The 20577-nt window shown below is 43.0% G+C and overlaps 1 protein-coding gene and 1 pseudogene across 5 annotated transcripts in view; one reads left to right on the top strand and one right to left on the bottom strand.

The window, feature by feature from the left end:
• The window catches only part of Slc25a26 (solute carrier family 25 member 26), a 101200-nt gene extending 88457 nt beyond the window's left edge, over positions 1–12743 (bottom strand). For 4 of the 5 annotated variants that reach the window (XM_029478601.1, XM_021164334.2, XM_029478603.1 and 1 more), the window contains exons 1-3: positions 12617–12734; positions 5226–5382; positions 2103–2212 (exon numbers count right to left, since the gene is read on the bottom strand). In XM_029478601.1, coding sequence (XP_029334461.1) covers positions 2103–2212; positions 5226–5382; positions 12617–12649 — 300 coding nt within the window. In that variant the 5' untranslated portion in view covers positions 12650–12734. Of the gene's footprint in view, positions 1–2102; positions 2213–5225; positions 5383–12616 lie in introns of all 5 variants that reach the window. The other variant, XM_021164333.1, reaches the window with a different exon arrangement.
• A 4367-nt stretch (positions 12744–17110) lies between these two features.
• On the top strand, positions 17111–17677 carry LOC110295721 (annotated as a pseudogene).
• The last annotated feature ends 2900 nt before the right edge of the window (positions 17678–20577 follow it).

The raw sequence follows: 20577 nt of genomic DNA, 5'->3' as shown, positions 1-20577 counted from the left end.
CCAGCTCGGAAGAGTCCAATGCCCTCTCTTGACGTCCATATCCACAAGTGCCTGCACACATCTACACATGCACACACACAAATAAAAGACAAGAATCTGCCAGGTGTGAATGCCTTTAGTCCCAGCACATGGAAGTAGTTTGAGGCCAGCCTGGTCTACATACTTCATATCAAGTTCCAGGATAACCAGAGCTACAGAATGAGACTCCATTTCAAAAAAGGAAGGGAAGGAAGGGAAGGGAAGGGAAGGGAAGGGAAGGGAAGGGAAGGGAAGGGAAGGGAAGGGGGAAGGGATGACGGATAGCCCATCACTAAGAGAAGCTAAGGCAGGAGGGCAGGAACTTAGAAGCAGGAACTGAAACAGAGGCCATAAAGGAACACTCCTTACTGCCTTGCTCCCAGGCTCACAATCAGCTGCCTTTCTAACACTGCCCAGGCCAACTTCCTAGGGATAGTCTCTGTCTGTCTTGCAGTAGGCTGGGTCCTTCTGCATCAGGCCAATCTGAAGGAGGCAATTCCCAGCCACATCGAGTTGACAACCAAGACTAGCTAGCCATCACATCACATGACAGCTTGACTACCTACATTTGATCCTTGGAAGCCTCTGACCTCCACATGCATACGGTGGCACCGGCGTTCACATGCGCATGCATACACACTAAAAGTAGACTTAAAAAAGAATAAAGTTAGGCCACAAGCCCAAACCACACACAAAACTCAACTCACAATGTAGCAAAGACCCAAGTATTAGAGTTAAGACTATAAAATATGTATTTAAGAAAATACAAGTCTATTTTGAGCTCACATTAGGTAACAGTTTCTTAACATGATACCAAGTCAAAGAACACACACTTGATCTAGAGCCCTCACCACAGAGCTACACATACTTGACTCAGAATCTAGAGACACTGAAGGAAAAAGAGGGGAGTGGAGAAGCTATGGGCCAGAGGTCTACATAGTAGGCCAACAGGGACAGTGACAGAGCGGTGTCTGCCACAGTGCCTGCTCCTGTACCCAACTCCTGTTCATAACCATAGTTGCTACTTCTCTGTGCCTTAAATTTTTTGTGACTACTTAAAACTGTGCTGTGGAAGCCATTCTAGGAAAATTAGTTCCAACTCAGCTACACTAACACAAACAACCCCAACCAAACTTATACGAACGCCTTCTTCCATCTCTTTAGCTCTAGCTGTATAAAGACGCTTTAGGGCTGCCTCGTCCAATAGTGCACAACAGACTTTTCTAACATCCTAAGGCTATCCTTTAACTGCCATGTTTAATCAATTCATGCTTATTGAGATTTTACCACTTTCATATTTAAAAAAAAAAAAAGCAAAAAGCAAAACAAAACAAGAACAGGTAGAGGCTAGGGAGACAGCTCCAGCATGAGGATCTAGTGTCAACATCAAAAGCTGGATGAGAGGCAAGCTGGGGATGCAGACAGGAGGATGGCTGGGGCTGGATGAGACCCTGTCTCAAGGGACTAAGACAGGGAGTGATAGCTCAGGAGACTATCATCATCCTCGCCTGGTGCTGCATACCGGGCACAGGACCACAGGCACACGTGTGTATACACAGCACACACAACTAAATGCAGCATCCACATAAAAAGAACTGGTAAAGCCTGGTGTGGCTTTAACATACCTTCAGTTTTTGTATTCAGGAGGCTGAGGCAGAGAAGGACCACAATTTCAAGGCCAATATGGGTACAAAGTCAAACCCTGAATCAAAGGGGGTTTGATGTGTTTAATTAAATAAAATTCATCATAAATAATACATTTTGAGGAGATAAATATGTGTATTATGATTTAAGCATTACACAGTAGAATATGATACAGTGATAACGAGTTTGTCTAGCATTTAAAAAGCTCTGAACTTGAACCACAGCACCAAAATAACATAAATAACATTATAAAATACATATGTTTTAAAGCATTGCTTTAAAAGGTACATACAATTTTTAGATTTTTATCTATTAGTTACCTATCAGCTAAAAGAAATTTAAAATTTAAAAATGAAACAATTATCTGTACTGACCAACATAATTTACACAGGCATAATTTATATTTCTGAGATGCTGCATACATGTAGCCAATTGCTCACCACTTCTCCTGTAGAGGCAGCCAGCATGTGCTTCACGGGTTTGAAGTGTGAAGTAGAGTCCGTGTGCAGCAAAGATTTCACATATTCATAGGTGAGAAAAAATGCAGCAGCTGAAATGCAAAAGTCTTCGTAAGAATAACTACATATCTCACCTACTGAGGGATGTCTCTCAAAAGCTGGGCCGTAATCGTTAAATTATAAGAATTGGTAAGCACATGCCTTTTCCTTAATTCCTGACCCTGTCCCAAGTGCACTTAACCAATAGCCTGGCACCACCACACTTCACTGATGAGGGACTTAAAATTTCCTAGCAAACTTCTGAGAATGGACTGTGGGCTTCACAGACTCAGAGTATCATTATGGTCATAAAAACAAGCAGCTGCACGGAGTTATAAGCAGGTTAAGACACATAAGTAAAATGTCAGTTCTACATTGTCGATGCAAAATAACCACGCTACTTTTCACTCCTTGATCTTTACAAACATCAACTATTTCATTCAAAATGGAAGTCAGTGCCAGGCTTGGCAGCACACACACCCAGCACACTGGAGGCAGGGGCAGGCTGATCTCTGGGAGTTTGAAGCCAGTTGAAGCCAGTCGGGTCTACGTAGCTAGTTCCAGGCTAGCCAAGGTTACATAGTGAGACCCTATCTTGGGCAAGGGGATCAATAGAAAACTACCTTTATTGCTCTAAAGTTACCAGAACTGCACATGAGGCTTTAAAACTTTCTGTATACTATCAATCAAAAGTTGTTTTTTTTTTACCTCTTCCATTAGAGATAAGGCACTGAGGATAAAGAGACGACAAATTCCTCTTCTGAAGGACATGAGAGCACTAAACACCCATAATACAACCGGCAGTGAAAACCATTCCCCAAAGTCACCCAGTGTAAGGGCCACCAGCTGCTCACATGAGTAATTACAAATACAAATACTGTAAGTAGCCAGTCTTAAAGTTCCTCACACAGGTTCCCGCACTTCGGCCTATTCACTACAGGTCCAGCTATAAGGTCTCTACTGCACTCAGCTGTGTGTCCTGCAGAGGCATACACTCCCTAAGCCCCGCCCCACCCCAGGACAAAGGAGGAGGCTAAAGGCTCCAGGATTCCATCATCCACAGCCTCAAGCTTGTCATTTATAGCTACTTTTGTCATGTAGAAATGTAAATTCTGGCCCCTGCCAAACAGGTACATCCAAAAAGGCTCTACTAGTTGGAAATGACAGCACAGTACAGCTCTGAGAGAAGTTCAGAGCAAAGCAGAGAAGAGAAGGTGGGCTGGTCAAGGCCCACCCCACACGAGCAAAACCCCAGGCTGGTGCTTCTTCTGTTATGCTCTTTTCTAAAAAGGAACTGGTCTTTTTCAAAGGTTCCCCTCTCCCTCTCAGTTCTTCATCTGTGCTGACTTTGTGCTCAAAAATACCCATAGCCATCAACAGACACAGTGGGTCCTGCACTCAGACTAGACAGAGAGGAAAGTGTGTCTCAGCAAAATTTATAGGAAACTCCATTTCAAAACGACTGTGCTTTGACTTCTCCTGAAATTTACAATATAAAAGGCAAGAATTTGAACATAACCGTCCCAGAGACAGACAGACACACAAACACATGTGTGCCTGCTGGAGTGAGTGTGTGTGTTAAATTCAAAAACCATATACAGCACATGTCCCACATACACCACCAGTGAGGTCACACCTGCCTGAATCCTTGTGGCAATAAGAGAGAGAGAGAGAGAGAGAGAGAGAGAGAGAGAGAGAGAGAGAGAGAGAGAAACCACAAAAGCCACAAGAACTGGTGACTATGAAAAGCTATGAGCACAGAGCAGACGCCTTTGCAGCTCTCCTGCTGATAGGTCCTCCACTTGTCTACAAAGGAGGATCACCTTGAGGTTCTTCTTAAAGCATCAGTGTCCTGGACAAAGCTAAGACTAATAGCCACAGTCTCTGCAGGTGGGCCACAGGCATCAGTGGCACTAAGCTGCTTGTTGATTGGATCATTCTATTTAGGATAACCCTATCCCTTTGCCCATACTTAGAAAGGTGCATTATACAGAGCCAGGGTTCAACAACAGCTCATTAGCTAATATTCAAAGAATTAGGACAGACAGAGAGTCGGGGTAACCCCAAGGGTGACTCCTAGGGGCTGGGGAAGAAAGTGACCTGACAGCAAGAGGCTGGAAGACCATTTTTCTCTTTGCACCACAAATCTTTCTTCATGTGAAGGCTATGCTCAAAGCCTAGGGGCTTATGCAGGAGGTTAACATACTCATTCCTCATCTGGAAACAGAGACAGTGAGCCCCAGTGTTTGCAGAGCTAGAGCCATGATTCTTTGGATGCGTGCTGGGTTAACATTGTTGCTAGTTGGCTTTGTTTACTTTTGAGCATTAGAAGTGACCATCAGAGACTGGGAGATGAGAGGTGGGCACTGCTCAAGAGAACACTGCCTGCTCTACATGTGTAAGGTCCTGGATTCAATCCAAAGAAAAAACAAAGCACCCACTGGTGAACAATTAAAATCAGGTAAGTAACTGAAAATAAGATATACTCCGAAACAAATTAAAAATAAATCACCCTAATTATCAAATGAGAGCACTTAAAGTCAGGAGATGACTTCAAAGCCCAAACAGGTAGTGGCTGCAGAGCATCCAGGACAAAGCAGCAAAGCACGTGCCTCATTTAAGATGTAAGATGAGCAAGGCCTCTGGGTCTCACCCGCTCTTAACCCAAAGCAGGGATCACCAGCCAGCTTCACACTGGGTCTCCTGGGATGCTTGCCACACGCCTTTATAAAATTGCCCGAGAATTCCAGTGTGCCACAAGGCTGAGAGCCACTGCCCTAAGGAACCAAAAAGGTCACGGTTTAAAAATTCTAACTGGGGGCTGTAACAGCAAAATCAATTTTAAAAGATTATCTTTTATGTTGCTGTTTGCTTGTTTGGTTTTGGTATAAACATCCTGGGTCCTGGAATGGATTCTACAGCACTCTGCATTCTGTTTAAATACAATCAAAGAACAAAAAATTAAATTCAGAAAACCAGCTGTAAGAATTTTGTGTGTTAAAATACTCATATTATTTTGAAAGCATTACCTTGGCTTCTGAGCACTGGGACTATCAACACCCTTACCATTAGGAAAGGATCCAACAGCTGCAGAAGGGACCCCAGCATATATCCCACGAAATCCGCCAGCCTTGTTAAATCCCTGGGGACTCTGCAGCCTTGTCTTAATGGTGTCCAGAGGAAATAATATCAAGTCCACAGAGACGCCTGCTACCCCTCCAGCCTGTGCAAAAGGTGGGGAAGAGAGAAGAGAAAGGTGAGCTCTCAGCCTCAAGCCACAGGCCAAATATTAGCTCATTTCCATTCTTCTTATTCCATGTTAGAGAACCTAGGATCCACTAAGAAAGCTACCATTTATTTGACATGTGACCCTAAAAGCATGACTCATACCCTGCTCTCCAAATCCTTCAAATTGGGAACTGAAATCAATACTAAAGGAATCTTCATTTTTTCCCACGCTGGATCAGAGCTGTGGCCATCTGCCCATGCTAGGCAAGCACTCCACCATTGAGCTGTGTCCGCAGCGCGGAGGAAGTCTTTAAACAAACATCTCACATCTTCCAGTCCATGATTTTTGTTGCAATATTCAAAGCACTTGCATTTTTATAAGAATATATAAGATGCTTATCAGGTGTACTAATTTGCAACTTGTACAGGTTTGTTTTTACCTTTTAGATGAATTTTAATGAATTAATTTTTTAAACAAAATTTAAGCTCACTCTTAATTTATTCTTGTAATTCAACCACTGTCTAAAGCCATTTTTTTAAAAAGAGAAGAAAAAGAAAGGTTAAAAAGTACAAAGCATCCTAAAGATTCAAGCAGTTCTTTTATTAGTTTCTTCACGTCTTTCCAAGGTTCCCTAGGCATATTCAAGCAAGCATGAGTCCTCTTTTCTGACTTAGTTCGGGTTTTTTTTGTTTTATGTGGTATCGGTACTGTTCCTGTGCGTGGGTGGAGACCAGAGGGAGACATCAGGCATTTCTCCTCGATTGCTTTTCACCTTTGGTTTTGAGATCTCACTAACCCTGAAGCTTCGGAACTCAGCTGTGCTCGCTGACCAGTGAGCTTCACACCTCCCTCTCCCCTCCCTTCCTCTCTCGACAGGAGACAAGGTTTCCTGTAGACCAAATTAGACTTGAACTTGTTACACATCCAGGATGACCTTGAGCTCCTGAACTTTCTTCCTCCACCTTTCAAGTGTGATGGACATATATACACCATGGAACACTATTCATCTGTTTAATAAATAAATTATTAATTAATTAATTAAATTAAAATCTCAGGTAAATGGATGGAACCAGGAAACATGAGAATGAGTAAGGTGTACCAAACTCAGAAAGACACATGCTACATGTTCGCTCAGTTGCACTTCTACCTCAAAATCGTCAGTAAGTACATAACCTGGAGTAATGTGAGAAACCAGGAAAGCAAAAAGGAACCATGGAAGGGGGCTAGAGAAAGGAGAACTGGATTCCGGTGACACAAAGAGAGAAATGGGAAAAGCAGGAAGGGAGGCTCTGTTTTATGGAGGAAGGGGAGTCAATATAGAGTGGAAGGGGGAGAGAGGGAAAATGACACCAACAACATTTGATAAAGCACCAAGGAATCACACTAGTGTATATTTACCTAAAATCATACACAGTACATATAAGAATTATGAATGTGTGTGTGTGTGTGTGTGTGTGTGTGTGTGTGTGTGTGTGTTAAATGAAGGTATGCCTCTTGATCTGGCAACGCTCTCCACACATGTAGGCATGAGAAATCTTCATTTGAGTTATTGGTCAGAGTAGACAAGTGACTCCCAAAACAATATAGGCCATGGCTCTTTCCCTAGGTTGCCTCTCAGAGGGTGAAGACTTCTATTGCTAAAGACGCCACACAGTTCCCACACAGGACTCTGAAGATCTGAACTGGACATAACCTGCAAGCCTCCTACCATCCATCTATTTTTCCCAGCCCTTAGTATCAGAAAATACTAAGCAAGCTGCCAAGAGAAGGAAGCCATCAATAGTCCTACCCAGCTGTGGCAGACCTGAATTTTAACAGTGACTACCAGAGCTAGCAAGCCCTAGAGATGTAGGCCTGGCACTCGTGCCTTGGTGGTAACCAGCTCCCATCTAGTTGGACTTAAGACACCACTCAACAGGAAGAACATCATCCCTGGTACTAGAAACCTAACCAACAACCTGGGGCTAGTGAGGTGATCAATCTTAGAAGAGGACCTACTACCTCACTTGACTAGGCCAGCATAACTCCTACCTGCATTCTAAAATAGATCTTTATATTCACAGGAAATTTCACTCCACAACAGGTCATGTGCAGAAATCAATGTGTTCTGGGAAGCCTGGCCCCAGCTGATACATGTACAACAGGACTCCAGCACCCCAGGCTCAGGGAACACTGTGGAGGAGGAGGCAGAGAGAATGTAAGAGCCAGAGGACTAGGAAGTCTGCGGTGAGATGTGTCTCCTAGAAATGACAGGGAAGCTACATCCATGATACCTCAACAATAGGGCTGCCTAAACAAGACCTGGACAATAACATCAACAGGCATGATAACACAGAGGGAAATCTCTGAAGGGGCCCCACCCACAGGGAAAAAACTCTAGGCAACTAATAACTACTGAGGAAGGAGAATTAGCTCTCCCAGGGATGAGTCCCACAATTGGTTATTGAATACAAAGCGGTCAGCCCTGAAATCATACACACACAGCCACAAAGGGATTCAGCAGGTTGTATTTATATATTTAAGCATGTGTATGGAACAACAGTAGTCAAAAGAGGCCATCATTTTGATGGGGGAGGGGTATGGGAAGAGACATGGGAAGGGAAGAGAGGACAGAGGTGGGGAAGTAATATAATTTTATCTTAGGTCTTTTAATCTTAATAAAAAGTGAAACTAAATAAAAAGTAAAAGAGATGTTTCAGTATATATTTGTAATCTCAGCACTGAAGAGGGTAAGTCAGGGGACCTGGAATTCAGGGCCAGCCTCAACTACACAGTAAGAATTAATTTCAAAATTATGTACAGAAATAGATGGCATACAATATATAGGCTGTCCAATAGCACTCTTATTTCCCTCAACAATTTAACCTATGGCCTCATCAGACTGAATGCTCTACTTGTCTTTTGAACTGCTGAGTACTAAATCTGCAATAATGGCTTCTCTGGAGACTTAGATTTCAGACAGCTAATAATCCTTTTCCATCTAGATCTCTATTAAGAAGCACACATCTAAGGACTCATGTATTACTTTCTATGTTTATTATATCTACTCATCCAGATAACTTTTATTAAGTGACGAAATGTTTTTTAAAGGAACTGGTGCTCATTCCCAAGTTTCTTTAAAAAGCGGAACATTAAAAACTGTACCTCGTGACTAGGTGACATACAAGCAGAATATTTTAATACTAATTAAGCCTTAGTAAAAGGAGTGTGAAATTTTGAAAAATATACACACAAACACAGTGCCAAAGAAGGCACCACTCACAGGTGGGCAGACGGGCAGACCACACAATCTCAGTCCTACCCAGTAACTTGTATGTGCTTGGTAGTTTCTATCTTTTTAATATTGATACGTACGAACATACATCTCTTTAAAATACAGACGTTTACAACTAAAAAGTACATCTCCCTTGGCAAAGAAAGGAAGGGAGATGGGGAGGGAGAAGAATGGGTACTATTCACACTTACGAGCAAAGTTCAAATTCCATCTCTCCTTCCTTCGAGCTCACACAATTCCCAGTCTGTGCAAAGCTTAGTATGAGGAACTTGCTCTACTTGCCTGGCAGGACAGAACCACTCCAAGGGTTAACTAGAAAAACAAAGCTCTGGCGAGGAACAGAGCAATGCCTTTCTTTTTCTCTTTCTTTTTTTTTTTTTCAATTAAATAATACACGTGAAGTAGTAAAAGTCAAAGTGCATTGGCAGATATACTAACACTACATGATCAGCCGGAAAGACATGAAACTTTAAAGACTATGACCTAAAAAGATGTCACCAGAGAGCTCCAGATGTGTCAGTCAGGACAGGGCTACAAATGGTACAAAATGACCAGGTCGGGTGTAGTGGCATGTACCTGCTCTACGTAGCCCACGACATGGGGGATAGGGGGGTCATGGGAGCTGAAGCCACAAAGGAAGAAGGAAGAGAAAGAGACAGGATGCATGGATCTTTGTGGAGACAGGGTGGGCTTTATGCATCCTAGAAGAGGCTCAAAGGGATGTTGGAACAGAGCCACCATCTGGCATCCTTGCCACTCTTTTAAAGGATTTTAATGCCGTTCAGCAAGTAAACGTGCTGCCTTCCTTTTCTCAGAACACAGAACAAAAATCTGATGAGAACTGTGATCCGCACCGATTCTTTAAAAACAAGCTGCACTGTGGTTTTCTCTTTAATCTCCCACAGTTCAGAGAAACGCCAGCTATCTGGTGCTAAACTTTAATCAATGAATTCTTCTCTAAATGTAGGGCTGCTGTGCGGGCATCAATTCTCTAAACCTTTTTCATCATAGCTCTTGTCTTCTGATGATAAAATGACCAGAGACTGGCCTGGTAAAACGGCAATCACAAGTTATTGTGTGTGTGGACTTCAAGCTTCTATAATTGAGATGTCATTTACTAAGATGTCTCATAGCTTTATGAGCATGACAGAGACTCTCGGAGCATCTGCTCAGCCACGTGATATATTTAACACTTAAGCAAAACCTTTAGAGAATGCATACAATTTCACAGGTACTCTGTGCAGACACAAGTCATCACCAGCTGGATTATAAGAGACACTATCAGATTCATTTGTCCTTTAAGTTTGATCATTTGCTAGAAAGGTTATCAGGCAACTGACCAAGTTCAAGATTTAGGGTGGCTTGTGCTGAAAAAGTGTAAATGCAAAACAAGACAAGATGGGGTGGGGGGCAGAAAACTCAAAACCTGTGCACAACCAGTCAACTACCTAGAACCTGACCGGCATGTATGAGGCTCTGAGTTCAAACACCAGTACCACCCCCAAAGTCAATCTGTGCCTCTCCTTGCAGAGAGACATACATTATGCTCTTAAATTTATGAAGTAAGTGATATATTACATACTGTACACTCCCACCTCTGACTACACGCAACTATGTGTGAACCCAAGTCTAGACACATACACACAGGTGGCTAGAGGTTAAACACCTCCCTGGAATGGGCTTTGTGATAAGTAGTAGTATTATTACTGCTTTTTATTGCTCGGTTTATAAGGAACATTGCAGCATAAGTCAAAGCCATTCAACATGAATATGCCTAGTCCTTCAAAACTTCTTCAATGCACTGGCTGCAGCTGACAGGCACTAGGTAAAGAATAACTGAGAGCGTGCCCTCATGGGCCCTTGCTTCTTCTCCTCTCCATTGTCAACCTGTATACTTGCACAAAACCTGGAGCGCCATTCACTCCAACTATGATGAACTACTGTGGTTCCCAAACATGTCCAGAACTTTCTCCTTCTCTGCTTTAGCTTAGGTTTTTCTCGCAATCTGTAATGGCCTTCTTACCACCTAATTCTCCCGCTTTCTACCCCGCAGACACACATATCCCTGCCAAAATCCCATCTGCTGGTTTGACAGCAAGCAAATGCTCTATTCCTCATAGAGCTATCCCCAACCTTCCAGTTAAGAGTAAAAGGCTGCCTCCTCTGCTCCTCTCATAACTGTATTTATATGTTCCTTTACACTACCCATCATGTATAGTAATGCAAGAGTCTTCGAAGTACAGGTCAGGTCAGTCACTGTCAACTTGTCTAACAACTAACCCAGCACCTCTGACACTGCAGGGTTTCCCAACACAACCGTAAGATAACATTTCTTGGTGTGCGTACCCCAGCCACGGTGGTACTTATACCCTGGGACACTTCTCTAAAAGCCAATTCATCATCGGCTCCTAACAGGAGGACTGTGAGGTTCAATCTGTTCAACGAGGTTGCTCTTAAGAATGAAAAGGTGGCTGTCGAATTGGGCTTGAGTATTCTTCCATTCCTTTAGAAATTCTCTCAGGTTAAATTACTGCCTCAGAGCACAGGTTTGTTATCAGACAGAGCTAGCTGGCGTGAGCTCACTTCTTGGGAGAGCCTTGGATCTTAAAACGATTTCATTTCTATTTCTTCATGTACAAAATGGGGGAAAGAGCGCCTATGCTTTCAGAGCTTTGGAGAAGTAAATAACAGTAAATGAAAATTAAATACAATGAAATTAGCCTGGGTGCGATGTGCTATGTGCTTGCGCGCACGCACACGTGTGTGTGTGTGTGTGTGTGTGTGTGTGTGTGTGTGTATGTGTGTGTGTGTGTGTGTGTGGTTACAGATATGTGAGCAGCCCAACCTTGAGTCAGAAGTCTTTCTCATTGTCTCTCCTCTTTCTTCACTGAAGCAGGATCTAGAGATCACTGAAGGTTAGTCTAGCTCGACAGCTTGCTCCAGGGAATCCCTTGTCTCCACCTTTTGAGCACCAGAATTACACATGGGCCACCAGACCCACCCAACATTTCCCAGGGTTCTGGGAACTGAACTACAGGTGCTATAACTACTGAGCCATCTCCCCAAACCCAAATGAATCTCATCTATTTAGGGTGCCTGGCCCATAACCTGTTATCACCTCTTCCCATAATGCCCTGAACCTAGTCCACCTCTCATTTACCCGAGCAGTCACATCTGTACTGTCTCCAACACCTGACTCTTATGGGCAGGTTTCTCTTATTCAACACTCTATCTCCAACCCTTCCATCCGAGCAGTAGCTAGTTCTGTAAACAAATGCCCCTGGGCTTCTATTTACCCTTAGCAGGGGCATTTTAAAAATGAAGGTATTTGTCTGCTTCTGTTCACTCCTCCAGAATGAAATCAAAGTTAACCAGTCTCTCTTACATCTGCTAAATCTATTATCCCCTGCTAGACCTGCTGTTACAGGTCCCTCAAAAAGCACTGGTTCTCATAATTCAACAGAATTTGCCAATAAACTATCGACTCCACAACACCACTATTTATGCTCAGTATTTCTTCAAAGCCTAAACGTGGAGTAAAATAAGCAGATTACTAGGAACTAAATGTGTAGAAACTTCAAAAAGACAAGCTAGTATCTTGGATGGGTGGGTCGTAAGTGTTTTCCTGAATAGTATGTATTTGCATGTTTAATTCCCACGTTCAAGTGAATGGAGTGCATTAATTATGCAGTGTAAGGGAAGTCTTATTTACTGAAGCCTTCAGTAAATAAGACAATGTGTCAAGCATACCTCATCTCTAAAAGCCCGGCAGAAGCCACCAAGCCTTGAGAACAGACTTCCCGGACGTCTCTAGGCTTGGTCCTAGATCTAGCAGCCAGTGACCTGATGACAGACCGACCACTGCTTAAACCCGGAAGAAAGCGGCAGTGCAGAGAAGCCGCCACAGCTCCCACGCAGCCTGCACCCAGCAGCCCAACCCTACCCGGTACTCACCACCAGCGAGGCCGTGAAGCCCGGCGCGTCCATGGTCTCCCAACGCCGCCAAGGTTAAAAATCACAAGCTGGGCAAAAGCAGGTGCTGACTTAAAGAGCTGGGCGCCGCCATGTTGGGGCGGGATATGGAGCAACTACTTCCGGGGCAGAGCTCGTGACGTCACACCACAACAACAGCACGTGCGTCGCTCGGTGCTGGTCGCTGAGCCTTTCCTGGAGGACCCTGGGGTTTAGAGCCTCTCGGGCTTCCTGTCCTTCAGCAGCCGGCTCCCGATGCGCTAGGTAAGGGCCTCGCACAAGCCTGTGGCCCCAGATGGGATCTACGGAAGAGCCCGGAGGAGAGACCAGAGCTGGCAGGACTGGGACCCGGCGGCACTGCCTGTACCTGAAGGCCAGCCCTGTGGTTTCCTACTCGCAATCCAAGTCGGTTATTCCTTCGCTTTATCTGTGCAGGCTCTGTCTGGATTTCTGTTGATCCAATTCCAGAAAGAAAAAAAAAAGTTAAACAAAAATACGTTTTTATTACCAAAAAAAATATAGTATTCTCCATTTGTACTGATATGTATTTCTCTTTAAATTAATTTACTTAAAGTAGGAGAGTGATCATTAGAGACTACGAAGGGAAGAAGGATGGAGGTAGCTGCTATCAAAATACAATTAGATAGGGCCAGTGAGATAGCTTAGTAGGTAAAGGCGCTTGCCTCCAAGTCTGGAGGTGACAACTAACAAATAACTATTAGATAGGGCTGGTGAGATGGTTCTGCAGGTAAAAGCTCTTGCCACCAACCCTGCAACCCGAGTTCACTCCCTGGGACCCATACGGTGAAAGAGACAACCAGTTCCCACAAGCTGTCTCCCAATATCTGTGGGCACACCTAATATTTATTGTATATCATATATTTTGCATATTAATATATTTTATTACATATTAATATATTGATAGTGAAGTAAATAGGATTTAATACTTAAAAAAATACAGCTTAATAGTGAGTGTAACTCAATGGTAGAATATGTGTTTACCAAGCAAGGCCCTCGTGTAGATGGAGGAAGACAGGAAGAATGAGTACCATTGCTCTGCAGGACAGTAGGATTGCTAATTTACAATTTACGTGTGTACGTGTGTGTGTGTGTGTGTGTGTGTGTATTTCAGTTGGTATTTGAGTTTCACTGTAGCCTATGATAGACTAGAAGTCACTATGTAGTTATGTAGTGCTGGTGACCTCAAATTCATAGCAATTGTCCTGCCTCTGCCTCCCAAATGTTGGGATTACAGATGTGAGCCATTACACCTGGATAATAATTTGGGTTTTCTTTCTAGGGTCTTGAACATGCAAGGGCAGCATTCTGCCACAAAGGCTGCATCTATAGTTCCACCTACCTAGTCACTGTTATATATTTTTATAGAGAACTAAAAGAAAATTGAAAATTTCAAAGATGACCCACAAAGAAAAGATATTTAAGGAATTATACATGCTAATGGCTGACTTAGCCATTTCACATTGTGTGGGTATATTGAATTATCACCCACTACCCCAATAAATTTGTACAATCACTGTGTCAGTAAAAAATAAAGTGGCGTAAAAAAATGACTTGCTTTGATAGTTGATTATTCATCTTGCTCACTGTGAAGGCAACGTGTGCTCTTGGATGAACATGTCATTAACCATTTAGCAAGTTTCTTGGAGTAGACTTGTCTTTCCATTTACTGGACAATACCTTCTAACCTCCGCATGCATGAAGGGCCTACTACATCTCAGGTAGCAGGTATGTTGTAGAACTAAGTGACGAGTGGACTTTTTAACCTCCAGTAATCTTGTGTGAGCCACAGGATAATCCTGACTAACTCAATCGATTTATTGGAGACCTGATTGACAACTGCAGAAACCATTTCTGTAATAGAGCAATGTGACCATGACAGCAGGGCTCACACAGGCCAGGCCGTGCTCACACTCAAAGGCAGGGAGCGAGTATACAGACTGTGAGCATGAAAGGGCAGGGATTCTGAGGCCATCTGAGAATTCGCCCTACCACACTCTTTTATAGCGTGGCTTCATTGGAGGCCTCCTCACAGCCCATTGGGGTCTACCAGTAAGCTCCCACTAGCATTTCCCTCAGAGTCCCTATTCCTTTCACTTTTGCTTGGCATCAAGGCACTCCCGCAGCTCACTAAATACTGTTCTACACCATCTCCATGTCCAGAAATCTGATTGGTTGGTTGGTTGGTTGGTTGCTTTCAGCTTAACAAGTAAGTAGCTTAAAATACCAACAGCTTTTACCTCATACTCTGTTAGGTAAGAATCTGAGAGAACTTAAGCTTGGCAGTTCAAAGTCAGGGATTCTCATAACTTACACCGTCAGCGTTGACCAGGATCATCTCATAAAACTTGATCATAACTGGAGAATCTACTTCCAAAGTAGTAGCTCACTTCCATAACTGACAAATCAGTGATTGGCAGGAGGCCTCAGTCCCCACAATATTTACCTCTCCGAGCTGCTGCTTATCAGTCCTCACGGTAACTATTTTCCTCAGAGTGAGTACTTTAAAAGATAAAAAGATAGAAGCTACAGTATTTTTACATTTTAAAAAATTGTATGTGTATGGGTGCTTTGCTGCATATATGCCTATGTACCACGTACATGCCTGGTGTCTGATGCCCTAGGAATGGAGTTGTTCATAGTTGTGAACCACCATGTGGGTGCTGGAAATCAAACCCAGATTCTCTAGAAGAACAATCAGTACTCCTAACTACTGAGCCATCTCTCTACCCACTCCCAATTTTAAATAATTATATCTATTTTTATGTATATGGATGTTTTGCCTGCCTATATGTGCCTGAGAAGGCCCAAAGAGGGTGTTAAGTCCCTCGAACTAGAATTACAGATAATTGTTCCTTACCATGTGAGTGCCAGGAATCGAACCATGATCCTCTGGGGGGAGGAGAGAGCCAATACTCTTAATCCATGAGCCTTCTTTCTACACCAAATTTTTTTAAATTCTAATTTAAAATGCACATCATTTTCCCTTCCCTTTCCTTCCTCTAACCTCTCCCATTTCCCCCTCCTATTCCATCTTAAATTAGTGGTTTCTTTTTCTTTGATGATTATTGTCACACACACACAAATACAACCTGCTGAGTCCATTTACTGGTTTTGTATATGTTTTTAGCACTGATTCTTAGTATTCCAATTAGTGGGCTCATCCCTAGAAAAGACTCTTTCTCCCTCTCTCAGCAACTGTTAAACTGTCTTCTATGACTTGACTCAGCAGGAAGTCAGTAGCCATGATTGCAACAGCTTACTGGCATGGCACTACAAGTCATGTGTATATACTACTGTGTTGGACTATGTAAATATCAATGACTGACATATTGGAAACTGGTACCCACATTAGAGAAATGCAAGTAGAGACCACAATAAAATACCACTGCATGCCTATCATCCCAGCACTCAAAAGGCAAAGGCGCAGGATTGCTACAAGTTTAAAGCCAGCCTGGGCTACATAGTGAGTACTGTGCTAACCAGTTCTATATAGCAAGCAAGACTTTTTCTTTTTTTAAAAGAAAGAGAGAAAAAGAGCCTCATTCACTGTAGTGGCTAAAATTAAAAAGACCAATGTTGTCTAAGATGAAAAAACATGCACTGTCTTGCTGAAATGAAAATTATACACCTACTATAAAATATAATTGACACCCTAAAAGACAAACAGTGTATCCAAAACTTTTACACTACTATTAAAAGGTTTATATAAACAGAAAAAATGGAAATACCCAGCTGTCTACCAACTAATGAATGGATGTAGTGCATGGATTGCAGTACATACTTGCAAAAGAGCATCACTCAACCATACAAAGTAATCTGGGGGCTAGTGAGATGGCTTAGTGGATAAGACCCCTTGCTATGCAAGGATGAGTTTGAATCTGCCGCAGTCACATAAGAAAGCCAGGCATGGCTGAGTATGCCCGCAACCCCAGCACTGGGGAGCAGAAACAGATGAATCTCAGGAGCTTACTGGCCAGGAGCCTAGCCAAAGACTCAGGTTCAGTGAGAGACCCATAAATGAGTGAAGAAGGCAGAGAGTGCTTGATAGAACAGGATACCCAGTGCCTCCTCTGGCCTCCCCAGGAGAGCACATGGCATGAGTATCCTCACACGCATGTACACATATTGCACACCTCATTTGCACACACCATACACACACAATAAATAATCACAAATAAACATTTTATGTAAATTATTGATGTGTACAACATGGGTTAATCTCAAAGTACAGTAGTAAATAAGAAATAAACATTAGAGGACTCACACTTGGCATTCTTAGGTCAAACTCAAGAAAAGATAAAATTTTAAAGTACTATTTTTACATTTTTTATTGTGTGTTTATACATACAGACATGCATGAATGCATGCATATGTGCCACATTGTGAATGTGGGTCCTCTGAAAGAGGACCTTTGAACTGTGGGGCCACTTATTTTTCTTTGGTCAACATGCTGGAATGGGATTCATAGGCTTATTGGCAGATGCTCATTCATTCATTAGCAGACATAATAGGAGAAAAAGCTTCCAACTGCAGATCTAACATTGGCTGTAACATTCCCCTAACACATCCTGCAAGGTGGCTGTGTACATACATGCTTGTACAAGCTACAGTACTCTTAGACCTTTGGGCTGCAGTCTCATTTTGGGGTTTTACAATGTGAATGATCATGCATGGCTCTGTACTGTACAATTGACCCATCAGGTAGTTTATATGGCTACTGGGGCTGTGGCATTGGAAAATCCATGCAAGTTGCAAAGATAGAATCAGAAGAGCTTCAGATGACATGAATGACCTGGTATAATTAAAAGTTAAAGAAGTTGTAAGAATAATTTATATAGTACATAATGAATTAAGGATAAAGCTTTTGAACTAGAGCTCAGCTGGCTTGGTGAAAAGAAGACATGAATTGTTCTGCAAGATCTAAGGGAGGAAAGCAGAGAAACGCTGCACCAAGCTTGTCTGAATGCCGTATGCTCCTTTAGTAACCTCCACCCATCAGTCCCAAGAAAGCATCTCTTCTAAACAGCAATTCCCAATTGGCTAGCATTGTCTGCATCAGCAACTCTTGGTTTCTCAGGCAGTCTTCAATTAGGTCCTCCTGCAAGAGATGCCTTTACTGCAGCACAGTCCCTGGTGGTTACATAGAGGTGGCCATCGCCCCATTCTTCCTACTTTTCCACCCTTTTGTTTTTAGATTTTGACAGCCTAGTGGGAGCTGGGGTGCCATTGCCTTGACATTGTTGACCCCCACCTCGGAGCATCCCCAGAATACTGGACTGTGCCTGTCTTAGTTTATCCTGTCTTCCAGGATCTTACCCATCATTGACTGCCAGCCCTCAAAGAGAGGGGGAGATGAGCAGCCTACATGGTGGTCTCATGGATCTCTGGCATCCAGGTTTTAATTGCTTCCTTGGGGGACTGCAATCAGGATTTTTGAGAGCCATCAGTACCTGTGGGGTTGCCATATTTATGGAGCACTGCCTGGAGATATGCTGTGTGAGACATTTAAAATAATCATTAGTATGACAATTCTTCCCATCATATCATAAGTGGCTATCCATAAGGGGTCAAACAGCCTCTTAATATTGTCCTACGCTTTCCCCAAGAATCTGGCATCTAGGGAGAGCACAGACACCTTGGTCTCATTTGAAGTTGTCTATGTTCTCCCTTAGCACCACAGAATAGTTAAGGAATTTGTCTGACCAGGTACCTTCAAGATATTGAGCCAACTCTTGTTGAGCTTCAGTGGTGTTATGTACCTGATAAAGGGTTAGGCAGATTGAGTGAATCCTGGGGTCACATGCCAATAGAGACATGTCCCCAACAAGGGCCAACTCTTCTGCCAGTAAATCAACTGTTGTAAAATGTGGACGATTTGATAAAGATGTTGATTTAGTACCTCTTGTGCCTGTAGCATCTCAGCTGACTTAGAGACTACAGTATTGATAGTCTCTGCCCTAGTGACTGTATGGGTCAAGGCAACAGCAGCTGTTGTCCCCAGCAATGCCTGCACAATGATGGATGCAATGATGGCAACTGTAATTCCAAAATCCCCCTTTCCCCCATGTAAGGGTTGTAAGTGAGTCTGGGCCATCAGAGTGATGGCATGAAAGTGGGTGGTATTTACCACAAGCATTCAAATGGTGAGTGGTTTCCTTCATCAGGATAGCTGTTGTTGAATACTCCATCCAGCAGGCGGTCAGGAGACATTTTTTCATTAAAGCAGTTAAGGCTGTCTCTGACAATGGAGGTATTAGTGACCAGAAAGAAAAAGGGAGGTTGGACACAGACTGGGGTGGCTTTCCAGCCAATCTGGCTGCCAATGGTCACATTCACAGGGGTTGCCCCAGTCCACATTTTCGCTAACTAGTTTATATGGAACTATGTCCTATTAAAGAAATGGCCACCTTTTAGGAGAGTAAGAGGATATAAACCAAGACCATTAGAGGGGTCACATAAATCCCAATTATTCATAATGGGGGTCATATCAGAATCTAATGGGATCCCTGTTAATATAGGGAGTAATATTGGAAGCATCATATGAGGTAAACCTCCACATGACAAGTGTGAGGTTAGATGACAATATTGGGTAGTCTCAGGCAAATTTTATACCCAAAGAATAGGAAGTCCCACAAAAGTGGGAATTTGAGGCATGCTTGGACAGCGAGGCAGGGGTGGACATGATATGCTTGGGAGATCCTTTGGGGATTTGTAATCACTAAGGGGAACGTGAGGTTCCATGCCTAACATGATGCCATAGGTTAGATTGCCAGGAAAGTTCCCCATGGCCATATTGGGTAGCTGGATACAAGGCCCAACAGAGGAAACATTGGTGGTAAAGCAGAGAATTTCCTCCATGGGCCAGGTGTCTTCTAATCATCATGTAGTTGTGACTAAGTCCATGAAGGGTAAACCCAAACTCACAGTGGAAGAGAAAACAATAGGGCAGGCCAAGGAGTTAACTGCCATAGGCAAAATAGGGGGCAGGGGCCCTGTGTCAACCAACCCTTTAACGGGTATGCTATCTAAATGTATAGTCATCTTTGGAGAGTAAGGAAACACAGGCAAGGTTCAAAAGACTACTGGCCAAGCAGGGCGTCCCTCTTACTGGCAGGGTTGAGGGCTTTGGAGTTTAAATTCTCTTCTTGCTTCTGAGAACAGCAATCACTAGCTCAGTAGAAACCTTGGTTACAGCAAGGACATCTGGTCTTGGGCCTATCCAAGGTATGATCAGGGGGCTCTTCAGAGGGAGGGCACATCCTCTGTACATACTCCATGACGAAGGTTAATGTATAACCTGTGGCTAGTAACCATATCAAAAGTAATGTTAAGGTTATATTCCAAATTAATCCTAGCCTGATTCTCAGCAAAGTCATGATATGCAGTCCTCCAATTAAGAAACACAGTGGGTGTCCCTCTTTCTCCACATCCAGCTTGTACAATCACTCTGGAAGTCAGTCTGGCAGTTCCTCAGAAAATTGGACATAGTACTATCAGAAGATCCAGCAATACCTCTCCTAGGCATATACCCAGAAGATGTTCCAACTGGTAATTAGGACACAAGTTCCACTATGTTCACAGCAGCCTTGTTTATAATAGCCAGAAGCTGGAAAGAACCCAGATGTTCCTCAACAGAGGAATGGATACAGAAAATGTGGTACATTTACACAATAGAGTACTACTCAGCTATTAAAAACAATGAATTTATGAAATTCTTGGGCAAATGGATGTATCTGGAGGCTATCATCCTTAGTGAGGTAACACAATCACAAAAGAAGTCCCTAGATATACACTCACTGATAAGTAGATATTAGCCCAGAAACTTAGAATACCCAAGATACAATTTGCAAAACACAAGAAAATCAAGAAGGAAGACCAACATATGGATACTTCATTCCTCCTTAGAATAGGGAACAAAATAC

Source organism: Mus caroli, chromosome 6 (genome assembly GCF_900094665.2).
Source record: "Mus caroli chromosome 6, CAROLI_EIJ_v1.1, whole genome shotgun sequence".
NCBI classification, from domain to species: domain Eukaryota; kingdom Metazoa; phylum Chordata; class Mammalia; order Rodentia; family Muridae; genus Mus; species Mus caroli.
Note: the sequence above shows the minus strand (reverse complement) of the source record. Positions and strands in the feature narration are given on the sequence as shown.